Raw genomic sequence first — 14,829 nt, 5'->3', positions numbered from 1 at the left:
GCACCATTAGCTCAAGCTCATTTAATATGAATAGGCCTATTCCTATTTATCGAATTATAATTTACCCGTTCAGGTAGAGTTCGGTTCACCTTCGCTAATTAAAATTTGCGATTGAAATAGAAATAAGTTTTTACAATAAACAAAGATTCAAATAAGTTCTTCGATATTATGCTTTTTTAAGCTTCACGCTCTCATAATTCCGATGTGCATTGGGAATCGGCGGATGAATACTATTAGGTGGATCTTGAAATATCGACATTTCAAATGTTATCTAGAATCGATACTACAGTGTTTTAACTACTGATTTTAATATTTTAACGTGTAAATTGCAGTTTTTATACATTTTAAAGTGAGAAAATAATTTTAGCAAAAAATATTGTATGATGCGCACTATTTTTCCTTCTGTTTTCTTCCTCCGCGCAGATTTACTTCAAGGATCAAACGTTGTTCCTTGAAACTAAATTAATGACGTAGTAGCTCGTGTAAGATAATTGGGTTGTTGTTATAATCGGTTTTTGTAAGTTATCTAAGATGTGCTCAAAAAAATCTAACTATCTTTCTAATCTTTTTGTATTCTATTTTCTTTTCATTTATTATTCATTTAAAAAAGACCTCTAACACTAGCTTGCTTTTTCTATTCTATCTGTTTTCTTTTAATTTATTATATCATTTAAAAGCCCTTGCTACTTGTACTTCGTTTAAGCTAACAGATTTGTTATAGCACTTATATTTCACTGCTCTTTTGTTGTTTTTGATTTCTTCCATTGTCCTTATTTGTAAGTTGCTTTGGATAAAAGCGTTTGCTAAATGTAAAGCATTGGCAACCCTGTTTTAAATGTAATGTATGTAATGTGCTCTGTTATTAAGTATTGATCGACAAAACAGTTTGTTTAATGTTAGCAATGTATAAACCAAGCAATGAGTAAATAATGTGAATAATGTTATCAATGAGTAAATAGCGAAATAGTTTTTTTATTTGAATTCTAAAAACATGTATGAAGGTAAACTGTAACGTTAAACATACTACATTGAGAAAAACGTTTGCAAACACTACATTTGTTTTAGCAAGTAATCCACACACGCACATTTTCATAAAAACAAATAACGCCCATTGTTCAAATGAAGAGACAAGACCTTTGTCTTTTTTTCTGCTAGCATAATTTCCCCGTAATAAAAAATACTACAAGTATTTTTTTATTGATCAATTTTTTCTATATATTTCAATTTACTGTTATTTAATTTTATTAATTAATGTAATTTAAACACGTCGATTTGTATTATTTTGGAAACAGCAGTGGGGACTTTTATTTTGTCTCGTCTGGTGACGGTGTTCTAGGACTCCGAACCTCAGTGCAAAGCTAATAATCCTAGAAATCGGCGGTGTGTGTGACACACTCATCCACTCTGTTTCTGCCTCTCTTCATTATACACGCCCAGGAGGATGAACAAACCCGCTAGAGAGGATGAGAGCTGCACTTAATGTCACTTTTTAAACTCTTTTTTCGGCTAATGTGATGGTAACGTGGCTCATCAACCCCGGGGGATTTTCAGGAACTTTTTTCACCTCGGATGCTCCGGATCTAATGCTTTTACTATTTAGAGTTGCCTTTAAATCTCCGATAACCGTCTAAAATTGATCTTCAATTTATGTTATCAAGTATATATATTTTAAAAAAACATTTAATTTAGTCGATTTATCCGGTTAGAATCTCGCAGATTCATTCACGAGCGGTTTACTGTGAACTGGCGCGTTAAAATGCTACGTATAGTGTCAGTAGATGTGCAGATGCTGTAATCTTTTAAACACCTGATTTAAGAATTGTATTTTGTGTTAAAACACATCTGTCTGTCGCTGTCGTGTTGGTTGGAGAGAGATTTACGAGCCTCAACCCACCGTTCGCGTGTTTCCACCCACCCTCCGTGAACTTTCATTTTTGCTGTTTGTGAAGGAGTTTTATTAGTCAGGACTAGGAAGGGAAAGTGTCGTTATTGTGCTGGGATGCGGAAGGGAGAGGAGTAGGGCTGATGGTAAACATGTTAAGGGTTTAAAGTGAGTGGCTCAGTGATCATGTCGTCCATGGAGGGTGTTTTCTCCTGGGTGGGTGACTGGCAGTGGCTCTGCATGGTCACTCTCTTTCTTGCCTCTGTTGTCACCTTGATTATATACTTGGTGCTGTATTTTTCCAACGAACCCCCTCTTGGGAAAACACCTCTCAGTCATGTGGATTCGAAGGAAGCCGATGGGATTTTATGCTGGGTGCTGTCTCTGAAAAGCTGGAAGTGTCAGTGGAGAAGAGCCTGGTTCAGGAGCCTCAATGAAGAAGTTTGTAGATCACAGGTGGGTTTGTTGTTCTTGTTGTCTTCATTCAGTTATATCTATGTATAGTCTTCATTTAAAAATGGCACTTATGGGCTCCTAACAATAAATTGTACTTATTGTTTTCCTTTGGTGTTTTGTTGTTCTTATTAGAGCGGGATTCAGTTGACATTTGAAGAAGATGGTGTTCAATCATCAGAACTGGCCGTGGACCAGATTTCGAGCTTTACAAAAACACCCGGTCAGAAAGTAAGGCCATGCTAACCTATATGAGTAAAGTAATTGTTGCCATACTTCTACATTATATCACCCTGCTTTCTTTACACTGAGAAGGGTTTGGATGTTTTGAATAAAAACAGGGTCATAAGACTTCTCATTTTGACATGCACCCTGTTTGATGATTCAGAAAAATTATTAGCTATTTTATGACCGGTGAAGCATGAGGATGTTTAAAGTGACATACTAGTCTTAGTCATAATTGTATTCTTTTTGCAGAATGTCCTGTGTCAGGTGGTTGGAAACAAGCTGCAGTTTTCTCTCAGTGCTTTACCAAGCTCTTTGTCTTCAGAAACCCCCATGAGATACAGTGTGACGATATCTCCACTTCGTCTGCAGGTAAACATGAGTGTTTATTCTGCTCTTATTGTCACTAGAGGATGGTTGGGTAAACACAAGCGCTTTGGCATATGTATAACAAATTGTCATAAGACAGTCATTCTTGAAATGCTTCCAGGAATATTGGCGATGGTGAGGCAGATAATCCAGTTTTAGTTTTTTTTAAACATTCTCTTGGAGTAGTAGACAAGCATCTCTTTCTTTGTGATTCTAGGAAAGTTTGTCAGATGTTTTGCTATCAAAGTAAATAGTCATATTAGTCACATTGGGATAAATCAACACCGTGCTCATTTGGGCTGTACATTCAGTTTTAGTGAAGAGGGAAATGAGCCTTGTGAGGAAATGAAATCTTATCTAAAATAGGGAATAAACAAAGGTTTGTGATTTTGAAACCTGTATTTCAGATTCTTCACCATTTCTAAGTCAAATATAAGTAAATTCTTGACCATGTGAACTCTCGTACAAAAGGTCAGATTTTGCCAGTTTTCAAATTGTACTTGAAATAAAAAATATATATTTAAGTCAAGTAATACACAGTTTTTTATTAGTGGTCTCAGTCATTTGGACCCCAATGTTTTAATTATTTTAGAATTATTTATTTACTATTATAGTATTTATTATTATTTATTCACTTTTTTATTTTTAGATTGAGTTGTAGGAATTTTCTCTACTTGTCATTTTGATGTTTAATGTTTCTACATAGCTTTAAATGTTTTTTTTTTTTTGTTTTTTTTTTTGTAAATGTTTTTCAGTTAGCTGCCAAGTTAAATTTTCTCATTTAAATTAGGTTTTTCTTCTAACATTATATTTTGTTTGATTTCAGCTTTATTTCAGTAGATAAAAATGATTTGTAATAGTTTTGGTTAACAATAGCACTGTTTTATATGTGTAGAGAAACATACCTGTAAGGATCAGGAATAAACACATTTGCTCTTGAATAAGATGTCCCGTGTGCTCACGAGAGATGTAACATTTCATGGCCCATCCTGAATGCTTTTGATTTAGGGGGTGTGACTCACTCTGCCGTTTTATTTGCCACGGGAATCAGATTAAGTGCCGCGAGTACTGGCTCGATGTCCTGCCTTTATTTTAATCACTGTTAATATGTCTCAGAAACATGCAATTTCGCTGGTACATCCTGCCTAGAATTATTCATGTAAAAGCTTCTACCTCTTGGACAGAGAGTTCATTTAATATTGCGCTACAAATGGCTGTAAAATGACTTTGTGTGCCCTCAGAGCTGCAGCTTTTTCTGCTCTGCAGACGTTTACTATGCATTGTGTTTACAAGTTCCCACAGCCTTTACTCAATTGCATTACAGCTATTTTTAAACTAATAAGTTGGCGCGGTTCCTCATTGTCGTGCTGATCCCATTTTAGCCATAAGTGCGTTGAGTGGCTAAATGCGTTTAACCTGTCGTTAAATCTTTCGTTTCCTTGTATGCCTTCAGAATCCGCCCCGGATCTGTGGTGTTCTGTCATAGTGGGCTGTTTTTGTTCAAACAAATCAGGTCAAGTGCTAGATTGTAAACCGAATACCAGACATGTGCCAAGTGTACATACGGAATACTGGCCTTTAGAAGCAGTTGCATTCTCTGTTTGTCATTCCAGCCTCTTTCTGGAGGAATCCAGGTGGTTACTACATATTTTCTAGCCGTTTCTCCTGCTGATCAGGGCTGGTTGCTGGAAAGCTCCCAGTGGTTGTTAGAATGGTTTCGTAGGCTGAACAACAGTATATTTAGAGCTTTTGTTTCTGTTATAAAGGTCAGTGCACTCTAGAGCCCACAGCCACAAATGAAGATGTGGAATGACGCTTTTATTGTAACTCCATAGGGTCCAACTTTTAGCAGAGTTACAAGTACTGTAAGCAAATATCATTTCAAGCTCAGAATGAAATATATTGCATTTTCTGTATGTATTGCACTGTATGTCATTAGTGCTGTTTCTAGTTCATCCAGACATCCACCCTCTTCAGAATTTCATGTGATTTAGAAATCAACTTGAGCACCGAGCATTGGACTTGAATTTGGCGTCCTGAATTTTTTTTTCCTCTTTCCACTTTTCACCCAAGTTCAGAATTCAGAAATGTAAAGCAGTCGTGCTTGGACATGACGGCCCATTCCTCCGTGTACTGTGGGGCCTGCGGCTCAATGAGCTGTTGTGAATCTGTGAATGCTCTGGACCCTTTGTTTATTGTGAGTTTGAAGTAGGCAGTGTTATGTTAGTCTCTTGTTGGCCGCTGTGTGTTTCTGCCTTGCTGATATACAGCAGCAACATTCGTTGTTTAATTTATGGCTGATATTAGGTCAACATAGATCTGTCAGCTGTTTATTTCATTTGGGTTTTCAAGCACCCTTTTTCTGAAATCGATGATATACAGATACTTGTATGCAGCAAGTTAACATTTCTGTTTTCGGTTTCTGTTTCATGATTGGTAAAAGCAACAACACAATTAAGACCTTGTGTTAAACCATTTTAAAAGAGGTTTTAGGCTTTACAGTTTTGCACATAGTGTCTGGTGGCTTACTGCTCTGATCAGTCCTTGTTTTGTGTCTATGGTTTTCAGTAACGTTTGTGTGTGTATTGTTGGCACAGCTGGCCCTACAGATGAAAGAGGTGAACGAGGAGGTGGAGATTTCCTGGGGGGTGCTTCACCTGGACTCAGATTTGCAGCTTACTCCAAGTTTCACACAGGTACATCCACACATCGAACCACTCGAGATTGCTCTACTCCATCGTGTGGATGCACACTCCATCGTTTGTAAATCTCAGTAGGTTTTTAGAGGCTGACTTCTGATAATTTTTTCAGAATCCTCATGACTCTCTCTGTTTGTTTCAGGGAAATTGTGGGAATCTAAGTGAGGCCGCTGTGAACGACAAGCTCAGACAGGTCTTAAGTCGAGCTCAAGCATCCGTAACTCTGAGCAGCCGGCCTGCAGAGTCTGCAGAAGTTAAGGTACTACCCTGCACCAAATCTGTTAAATAGCGTTTAATCCTCTGTAAAACACTTCATATCAACCACAGAAGCTAATTAATGTGTATAACCCTCTTTTGTTTATCCTTGATTATATGATTTGGTGAATTTCATAGTATTCAGAATGTTACATAACTTTGGAATTTGCTCAGAATGGAGAGAAAAACACAGAAAAGGATGTTGCTGTTGGTGTCATGAGTGATGATGTTTTATTTCCTCTGTCCTCTTTAACAGGAAGTAAGGAACAAGACCTTGCAGGTGACCTCACCCCCAAAGCCCCCACGAGCTCATGAGTGGAAACTATTAGTGAAGAACATCCGGGTCACATGCAAACATGAGGATGGTGCTGCAGGTCACTGAAACACACTCATATTCCAGCGGAACGCTTGTCCTTCCAGTTCTCTTTAATATTTAGCTGAATCATTTAGAATGGTTTATACAATATGCAAGAAAATGAAACCTGTATTGGTGATTTATTTGCAGCATTGGAAAATGTTTTTAGCATTTTAATATCACTTATGCACTTTCAGTCACTGTCAGCCGATTGTGATGGGCCATTTCTAAATATATGGTCACATGACATGATTCTCATTCTCTGAAATCTCATTTGTCTCGTATATTAGATGGAACTCATACACACCACAGACTTCAGCTAATGTTTTCATATTGCTTGGATCGAAGTAACCAAGGCAATTATTAGAATGAAATTTTGTTGTGGGCACAAAGTGCAGGCTACATTACCCAAAAAGCACCGCCCCGCAACTTATTCAGTTTAACTGGCCATGTTTCCCTCAATCAGGATGTCCCTTCTGTTCGGAAATCAATTCTGGAAGTGGTCTAATAGTCCCACTGCTCTCCAGCCAAGTCACTATTACAGCCCAGCAAGCACTTAACAGAGACAACTAGCATCCATCCATTTTATGCATAATTCATTATGACAAAGAGCGTTTTCTGTTATTTTAGTTAGTCAGTTATTTAGCTCTAACACTCCTAGATCTCTTCTTTTTGTGCAAATACCTAGTTTATTTCAACGTATTAGATTAGCAAATGGGCCTTCTTTTGGTAAGATATTGCTTGTCCTTGGTTATGAACCGTTTCTATTCTGGTTTCAGGCGGCATGAATCCCCAGTGTATCCTTCAATTGGATGATCCTCCTCAGAAGGTCACCAGTTCAGTCTTGACTAACACATCCACTCCGGCCTGGGACCAGCCCTTCATGTTGTGAGTTCAGGTCCACTTTCATCTGCTCCCTCCCCAGCTGCTTCTGCAAACTTAATTCATCACCATTAAATTATTATTATCATTTTTTGCCCATTTGCTACTTTCATAGAAAAGTACAGTAGAGGTAGGACAGGAAAATATTAGGAGAGAAGGGGCGACATGATGCAGAAAACGTGAATCGATCAAATGTTGGGCCAGAACTACATGTTCAGCTGGGAAACCTGTTTGAAAACAATCAGAGTTCTTCGTACTCTTCTGTTTTGTAATGCTAGTAGCATAAATAAATGAATTAATATATCATGTTAATTACCAACTTTTATGTGGTGTGTGTATGTATGTATGTATGTATGTATATATATAAACACATATTTATATTATTTATGCATTTATTATTAGTTATTTGTATGTTTTTAACTTTATTTTATTTTTTTTATTATTCAAAACCATGATCAAGATAGTCAACTCAAGAAATCACAAAATATAAAATCAGCCAGCATTTAAACAATAAAATGTTTGTAGTTTGACAGTTTTGGGGCATCATCTAATCTTTTAAGATGAAATGCTGCATGATTTATTTTATCTCTCGTCATTGTCTGTCTGTTTTTGCAGTGAGCTTAGCGGCCGATCGAAAGAGCTGAACATCCAGGTTGTGGATAACGGCAGAACTCTGGAGGGTAAGTCCACATGACTGAAAATAAACCAGCTTAACGGCATAAAAACCGAGAAGTGATATCCATTAATCTGGTCTTCTGTGAATTTTAATCTACTTTGGGTCATCTGTTTCTCTAAATAATGAAAAAGCCTCAAAAATCCTGTACAAGAGGTAGATTTATTGAGCTAATAGAATGATACTGTGATAATATCTTGACTTGAACACTTCTAACAGACACGTGACAGTTTATATTACTTCATGCCATTGGCCTTTCACCCTGATTTCCTAACAGCTTGTGTGAAATGTGTTTGTCTGTGTGCTTGGTGTCACTTTTGCCTTCCTCTGCAAACACATTGATCAAATAATTTACATTACTTTGATTTGATCAGGCATCGCTCTCTGTTTTCCTTCCAGATGGTTTGTTAGGGCAGGTATCTGTGCCTTTTGATCTAGTGAAGAAACACCCCAAAGGTCAACAGACGTTTTCACTCATGACCAAAGATCAAGTGACCGGATCACTAACTACTGAGGTGAAATAGCTCATCATGATACAGTGCAACTAGATGTTTATCACATTTCAGAATTAATTCTCATAGATTTCTCATAGAGATTAGATGCTTTATGGATTTTAACTTAATTTGCATAATATATATATGTTATGTAATATACATTTTTGTTAGCTTAATGTGCAGAAAGACTTGTTTAATAAACCATTGGCAAATTGAATATGCAATTTGAATATTTGTGTACCAACCTAAATTAACTTCTGTGTGTAGTTCACCTACCTGGAGCCCAGCGAGGTGCGTAGCTGGCAGATGCCCACGCCGGCCCCTACTAAAAGAGTGGAGATGGACCGCACTGTGATGCCCTGTGGCACCGTTGTTACCACTGTCACTGCTGTGAGGAGCAAGCCAGGACGACCTTTAGCACCTGGTACCATTGATTCAGTTGTAGATTTTGAGAAGGCAATCTGAAAGTTATTTGGGTATTTGAAATCTAGCTTTAGTATGAAGATGCTACAGTTGTCATATAATTTCCTAAACCACAGTATCAGAATCTCCCATATGATTTTCATGTTTGGTTTAAAACTCGGTCTTATAGAATCCAAATCGCCTTCTAAAAACAAGCTGGCAGAGAGAAGGGTGTCGGAGCAGACGTCCCTACACGGAGCCAAAGTTAGCAAAGCCCTGTCATCGTCAGATACAGGTGGGATTTCCAGTTAAGCTTGTTGGTATAAATGGCTAAATGCATTTCCTTTTGTTTCCAATTTCTATACAGCAAGTCCTCATCAGCAGTCCTGAATTTTAAATTCAAAATGCCACATTAGTAATGATTACGTTTAGCATTTTGACACTCCTTTTCACTTGTTTTCCTGCACAGAGTTATTGATGTTAAACGGCACTGACCCTGTAGCCGAAGCTGCCATCAGACAGCTCCATGAGTCTGCAAAACAAAAGCTTAAATCACCTGTCAAAAAGAGCACCATCATCATCTCAGGAGTGGCCAAGGTAGAGAAAAAGACAACTCTGTGACATGTATATTTAGTTGGCATGAACAGCGTATCGGTACCATATCAGCTTTTGTATTTACTGCCTTCATTTTTACATTTAGATTACCTTTACTTTGTAAATTTTAAAACACTAATAACAGTTGTTAAATGTTATACTTGTTAAATTTCAGTTATTATATTTTTTTACCTATTCATTCACTTTTTTTCATTTTAAAAAATGGAGTTTAAATTAAGTATACAAAATAGTGCAGCATTTTAATCTGCTTGTTTGTGTCGGACAGATTGATTTTTTTATTATATTTTTTAATTCGAAAACTTCAAAATCTTGAAGATTATCAACCCAACAAAATAAAAAAATCTGCGAGGCATTGATTTAATTAAAATTATAATCTTGTGATGCCCATTGTCACTCTTAGAATTAACAACAACTGATTTAGATTTATTTATACGAAATGTACAAAACTTAATAGCTTTTTGGTAAAACTTTCGAAATTTAAAAACCCTAATCAAGATTGTCAACCCAAGAATTCACACAAAAATAAAAATCAGCAAGCATTTCCTATGGCTTAAAATAATGTTTGTAGTTTTGCATTTTTAACTTATTCATACAAAATTGTCAAACCGATATTATCGGTCTCAAACAGAATTAATTTAGCTTGTATCTACAGGTAGTTAGATGTACCTTTCATAATCACAATGTTGCAACATAAACCAGTTCTTCAATTTTTCAGTTTCTAATTAAGGCTTTACTATTAACCTCCTCTCTAGGCCCCTCTGACACAAGATGAGGAGATGACTCTGATGGCAGGATACGCAGCTGCGATGGATGCTTCGATGTCTGGAGCATCTGAGGAACCCAGCAGCGAAGCATTACTCTCAGAAACAGTGGTAGAACCCAGTGTTCTTGAGCCCACAGAGTCTCTGGTGGGTGCGAATGGCACAGACCACGTGGAGGACTGGGAGAGCCAGACTGGAGAGGACCCAGATGCAGATAAAACCTCTCTCTGTATCTCTGAAACGGGTTCCAAAAAAGGAAAAGGTGAGGGGGGGAGGGGGACGAACTTTGAGATTTCTGTGAATGAAGATCAGTAACATTTAGATTATGCTGAGCAAGGATTTGAATTTGTGTTTAACCTTTTTACATCTTCAAACTACATAAAGCGTTTTACTGGAGTAATAAATGTGATCACAGGACTTCATGTGGAAAAACCAAGGTCAATTGCCTGCATTAACATTACCGTACAAACATGTTATGTTCACCAAGGCTGCATTCATTTGATCAAAAATTCAATATGTGATTGCTGCTAAATATTCAGTTTTGCCGTTATTCCAGTCTTCAGTGTCACATGATCCTTCAGAAATCATTCTAATGTGCTCGAGGAACATTTATTATTATTTTTGTGGAAATTGATACATTCAGTGAAAAGAACAGCAGGAAAGTGTCTTTGTCACTTTTTTTTATCAGTTTAATACTAATTTCTACAAACTTCACATGAAAAGTAGTTTCTGTCACTTGAGATGCTTTGTGAACCACCTTTCAGAGAAGAGCGAAGGAATTCTTAGTGATAATCTCTCAAAATTTAGTCTTTTATTGGGGTGCCACAGCTAACACAAAGTTATTAAATTCTGCCTTATCTTTGTTTGTGTCTAATATGAACATTTCAGCACATTCTAGAGTCTTTTTGTTTGTACTTCTGACATTTGATGAAATTCCACTTTCTTTTTTTTCCTCTATACCTCTCCCTTATCACTTTGTGTTTTTTTTTCTTTGCCATCTTAAAGTGGAAACCTGTGCTAACCAGACTTTATTGCTGGAAGAGTAAGTGACCTCTTGAGAAGTCTATAATCGTTAAAGTATGTAGACTTCCCTGTGAAATGGTTAACAAACCCTTTAGTAAAAAGCCAGTCCATGCTCAAGCATTTCATTCACACTTCCATCACGATAATAACTAAGCTTTTATTATCCTGTATTTAAATGAAATGTGGTTTCGGACTTAACTTTTGGACATGGAGAAAGATTTGACATGTTATTTAGCATCTCAAATCTTTGGAGGCATCCCTTTTACTTTTGTGCTGTTGAACCTTTTCATTGTTGGCCCGATGAGATGTTTGGCTGATAACTTGCCCAAACAGCTTTAAAAATCCAGAAGTTCAGCCATGCTGAACCTCTAAGTTGGTTTGGACTGGCTTATACTTCTCTAATTCTAAAACCAAGCAATTTCGAATATGTTTGCGTTTTTTATTTTAGTAGTGTGCTTGTGTTCTTTCAGCTAATTTACATTTGATGCAACGAGTGTATTGTAGTAGCATCTTTCATAGCTGAGAAAGACACAGCTTCTGTCAGAATTCCTACACATCTGCTGCGTCTTCATGGAGGTCAACAAAATCGAAGGAATATTTGATTCCTTATTTCACAGTTGATCGGAGTGTGGAGTTTGACCTCCAGGTTGGCTCAGTGAAGCACTGTATGTTGGGGAACTTGTCTGATTGTTTTCGTCTCTGTTTGGTGCCCCCTATAGGCAGCTTCCTGCACAAGAGTGCCAAGCTATTCTTCAGACGGCGACATCAGCGAAAGGAGCCAGGGATGAGCCAATCCCACAATGACCTGCAGTACTTGGAGCATCCCGAGGCGGCCATGATGGGCGACCGGGAAAAGAGGACGGCCACCTTCAGGCGCATCATCAACCGAAAGCTTCTGCCAAGGAGTAAAAGCAAAACCAACGGCACAGTGAGAGAACCGCCCACATGAGCTGCCCACTCGGTCACCTTCATCAAAGCTAATAGCTTTTGCACCTCTTAATCTTTCTAACATCTTCCTTTTCACATTCAATCTCATAAATTTTATGCAAGTCGTTGCTTGTTTCTGGGTCATATTTGCCAAAACCTCTGCATAGCAACAATCACTCTCATCAACTCAATATTAACACCATGATCCAGATTCCCTGAAAACCTATTCCGTTATTCAGACCTCTCCGCTTATGGAGCCAGAATGATCTCAATAATACTTCACGCAAAAGATGCGATGCACACATGCGTAACCCAGTTCACATAGATGAGAAATAATTCATGTGTACGGAAAAAAATATATATATATTCACAAAAACCAATTCACCTGCACAAAATAAGAGTATATGTTCATAAAATACATTTCTCAAATGCAAAACACACTTCGCAGATGTACAACTGTGTTTAACATTTTTGAATGTTTAAAATTCACAAGTTTATGTGAATCGCCTTGGATTTGTGTGTATTTTTAAGACTTCTCTGGTAGCGAACTCCTCCCACACGGGACACTCATACTTTTTAGCCAATCAGATTTGAGCCTGTCAGTCGACCATCAAATCAGCCGCTGACTTACATTGTTCTCATTATCGAGTGTCTAAACGACGATTTTATTTATTTTTAATTTTTTTCGTGAATGTGAAATATTTCTCATGCATGTGAATTGGTTTACGCATGTGTGCATAGCCTCTTTTGCGTGAACTATTATTGAGATCATTCTGGCTCCACACATGAAGACCGTCTGCCTGGCTCTAGATTAATCTCTCCATCCATTTGTGTGCGTGTTTATGCAAGGAAATTTACAAAACAGCATTAAAATGAACACTCACTCTTTTCGTCTCTCCAAATGACTTGTGTCATTTTACCTTATGCAAATATTGATCGTCATGCAAAAGATATTCTGCGTTTGTGGCCTTCTAACCAAAGCGGGCTTTGAGGACAACTTTTTCTTGCCATCTATCTGAGCTTTAACCTTCTGGAAACCCTCTGGCGACCTGATGGATCCTGGAATATCAGACAAGGGAATGACATTGATTTTGATATGCACTTGTTTATATGCATTTGCAGGGATGTGCAGTGAATTCTGTGAGGTTTGGTGTTGAAGAAATGCTCTGAATTAGTTTATTAAAATTATGTGAAAGACCTCGGTCTTAATGTGAATTGATAATGGGAGTGTTCATTTTGTTCGGGAGAAAAATCGTTCGTTTCACCAAATTTGATTCTGGGAATAGTGAGTTTTAATGTTCAACGAAACATTTTCAAACAGTGCATAACATTTAAAATGTTGTGGTTTGGCACTGATATAAAACAGATTTGTTTTTTTTTTTAATTCATCTTTTCATTTCTAAATATTATCCTTTAAAGTACACATTCAGTGTAATTATGTGTAAGCATATTTGATTGTTCACTTTTTTCAACCGTTATTCCATCATGCCTCACATTAAAAAAAATAAAAAAGTGTGTTAATTGTACCAGAGGTTTTTAACACTAAGCCATGGGCATTTTCCCATAGAGAAAGACCTGAGTGAATGAGAATTTATGTAATCAATAAGTTCACGATTTATGAGATTTTCCGAAGTGTGCAGTCTTTTTTTACCTGTACTCTTAAGCCAGCTGAAATGGCTGTGGATGATAACAAGTTTGTATTTTGGACATCATCTGTTGACCCTGTGCGGAGAACTGCAGTGGATTTTGTGATGAGAGATTCAAAGGCTCTGCTTGACATTTACTTGACCTCAAATTGCATATGTAGAAGAAACCTGAATGCCTGTCCATACTGAATGTTGCCAGAAAGAAACCTCAGCAGTCTGGCTGTTAAATGTGTATCTTGGGAGGACTACTGTTCTTTGTTTGTTTGTTTTTTTGTTTTTTTTGTTTTTGTTTATGTTGCTATGTGAATCCTGGCCTCACAAAATGAAAGATGTATTTTCCAGTGAAATGGAAGGAGGCACATGAAGATTTTATTTTTGTCATGCTTGATTGGCCGGCCAGAGGTCATCCAGGCATTAAATGAAATCTAACACATCAGTCCTCTGTATATGCATATCATCATAATATATCCATGCGCATTAAAGAACTCCTCTCATTAACTTAACTCTTCTATGATTTCTCTTGAATTCTTGTTGGCCTCCTTAACCAGAAGGATCTTAGAAATTATATTTGTATGCACACCAAAACACATTTATAAAACAGATACCTATTTATGGCCTGTGAAGAAAGAACTTACCTAGCTGTTCAGTTTGAAGACTTAAAAGAAAACACATTTGAAGAAAACCTCTAGAATTCTCTCAGTTTAAAAACTGGTGGTTTGTGATTCATGAGTAAAATAAAGTCTGTCGTTACTTATATTATAAAACATAAAGTACAGATTGACATACTACTGTGCTGTGTGTTTTAAAACATACATGGCGAGTGTGTAGCTAAATAAGAACTACAACTACCACAAGGATGTCAGTTTATGAAGCACTCTTCAAACCCAATAATTACCTTCCCAGTTAGTCTACAGATTGACTCCGTGTCTGAGCAACTCTATTATGAGAAAGTGACAAAGACTTATGTCTGTGCTTAATGAATGTCAGCCTTTGCTTTGCAGGAATTGTGTATATCTTTAATAAACACTGACTGAGCATTGCTGTGATAGCTTATTACAGATTTTTGGCTTTCAAAATTAAGACGTTTCGTGTTTGCATGAATGCATTTGAATCCTCGAATTAATCAACTGGAATATTTACTAAAAATCTCACAGGGTACGCGTTTGTG

At 37.1% G+C, this 14,829-nt stretch overlaps 1 protein-coding gene across 1 annotated transcript; it reads left to right on the top strand.

Moving 5' to 3' along the window:
- The first annotated feature begins 1,302 nt into the window (after window positions 1-1,302).
- LOC127966447 (C2 domain-containing protein 2) lies at window positions 1,303-14,164 on the top strand. The gene is made up of 14 exons (XM_052567417.1): window positions 1,303-2,338; window positions 2,471-2,566; window positions 2,813-2,932; window positions 5,527-5,625; window positions 5,771-5,887; window positions 6,140-6,257; window positions 7,018-7,126; window positions 7,736-7,800; window positions 8,193-8,308; window positions 8,555-8,711; window positions 8,880-8,984; window positions 9,159-9,286; window positions 10,057-10,327; window positions 11,808-14,164. Exons 1-14 carry the CDS (start codon window positions 2,069-2,071, stop codon window positions 12,035-12,037), a joined length of 2,001 nt encoding a protein of 666 aa, XP_052423377.1. The 5' UTR covers window positions 1,303-2,068; the 3' UTR covers window positions 12,038-14,164.
- Window positions 14,165-14,829: the final 665 nt, after the last annotated feature.

This window comes from Carassius gibelio, chromosome B10, assembly GCF_023724105.1.
Source record: "Carassius gibelio isolate Cgi1373 ecotype wild population from Czech Republic chromosome B10, carGib1.2-hapl.c, whole genome shotgun sequence".
Taxonomy (NCBI): Eukaryota; Metazoa; Chordata; class Actinopteri; order Cypriniformes; family Cyprinidae; genus Carassius; species Carassius gibelio.
This window is presented reverse-complemented; position numbering and strand designations above follow the sequence as displayed.

Bases quoted from the DNA above. Each gene is read 5' to 3' on its own strand.
- LOC127966447 (XM_052567417.1), top strand. From the start codon at position 2,069: ATGTCGTCCATGGAGGGTGTTTTCTCCTGGGTGGGTGACTGGCAGTGG. The intron at 8,309-8,554 runs GTGAAATAGCTC...TTCTGTGTGTAG, and splicing joins CCGGATCACTAACTACTGAG to TTCACCTACCTGGAGCCCAG. The intron at 8,712-8,879 runs GTACCATTGATT...TCGGTCTTATAG, and splicing joins AGGACGACCTTTAGCACCTG to AATCCAAATCGCCTTCTAAA.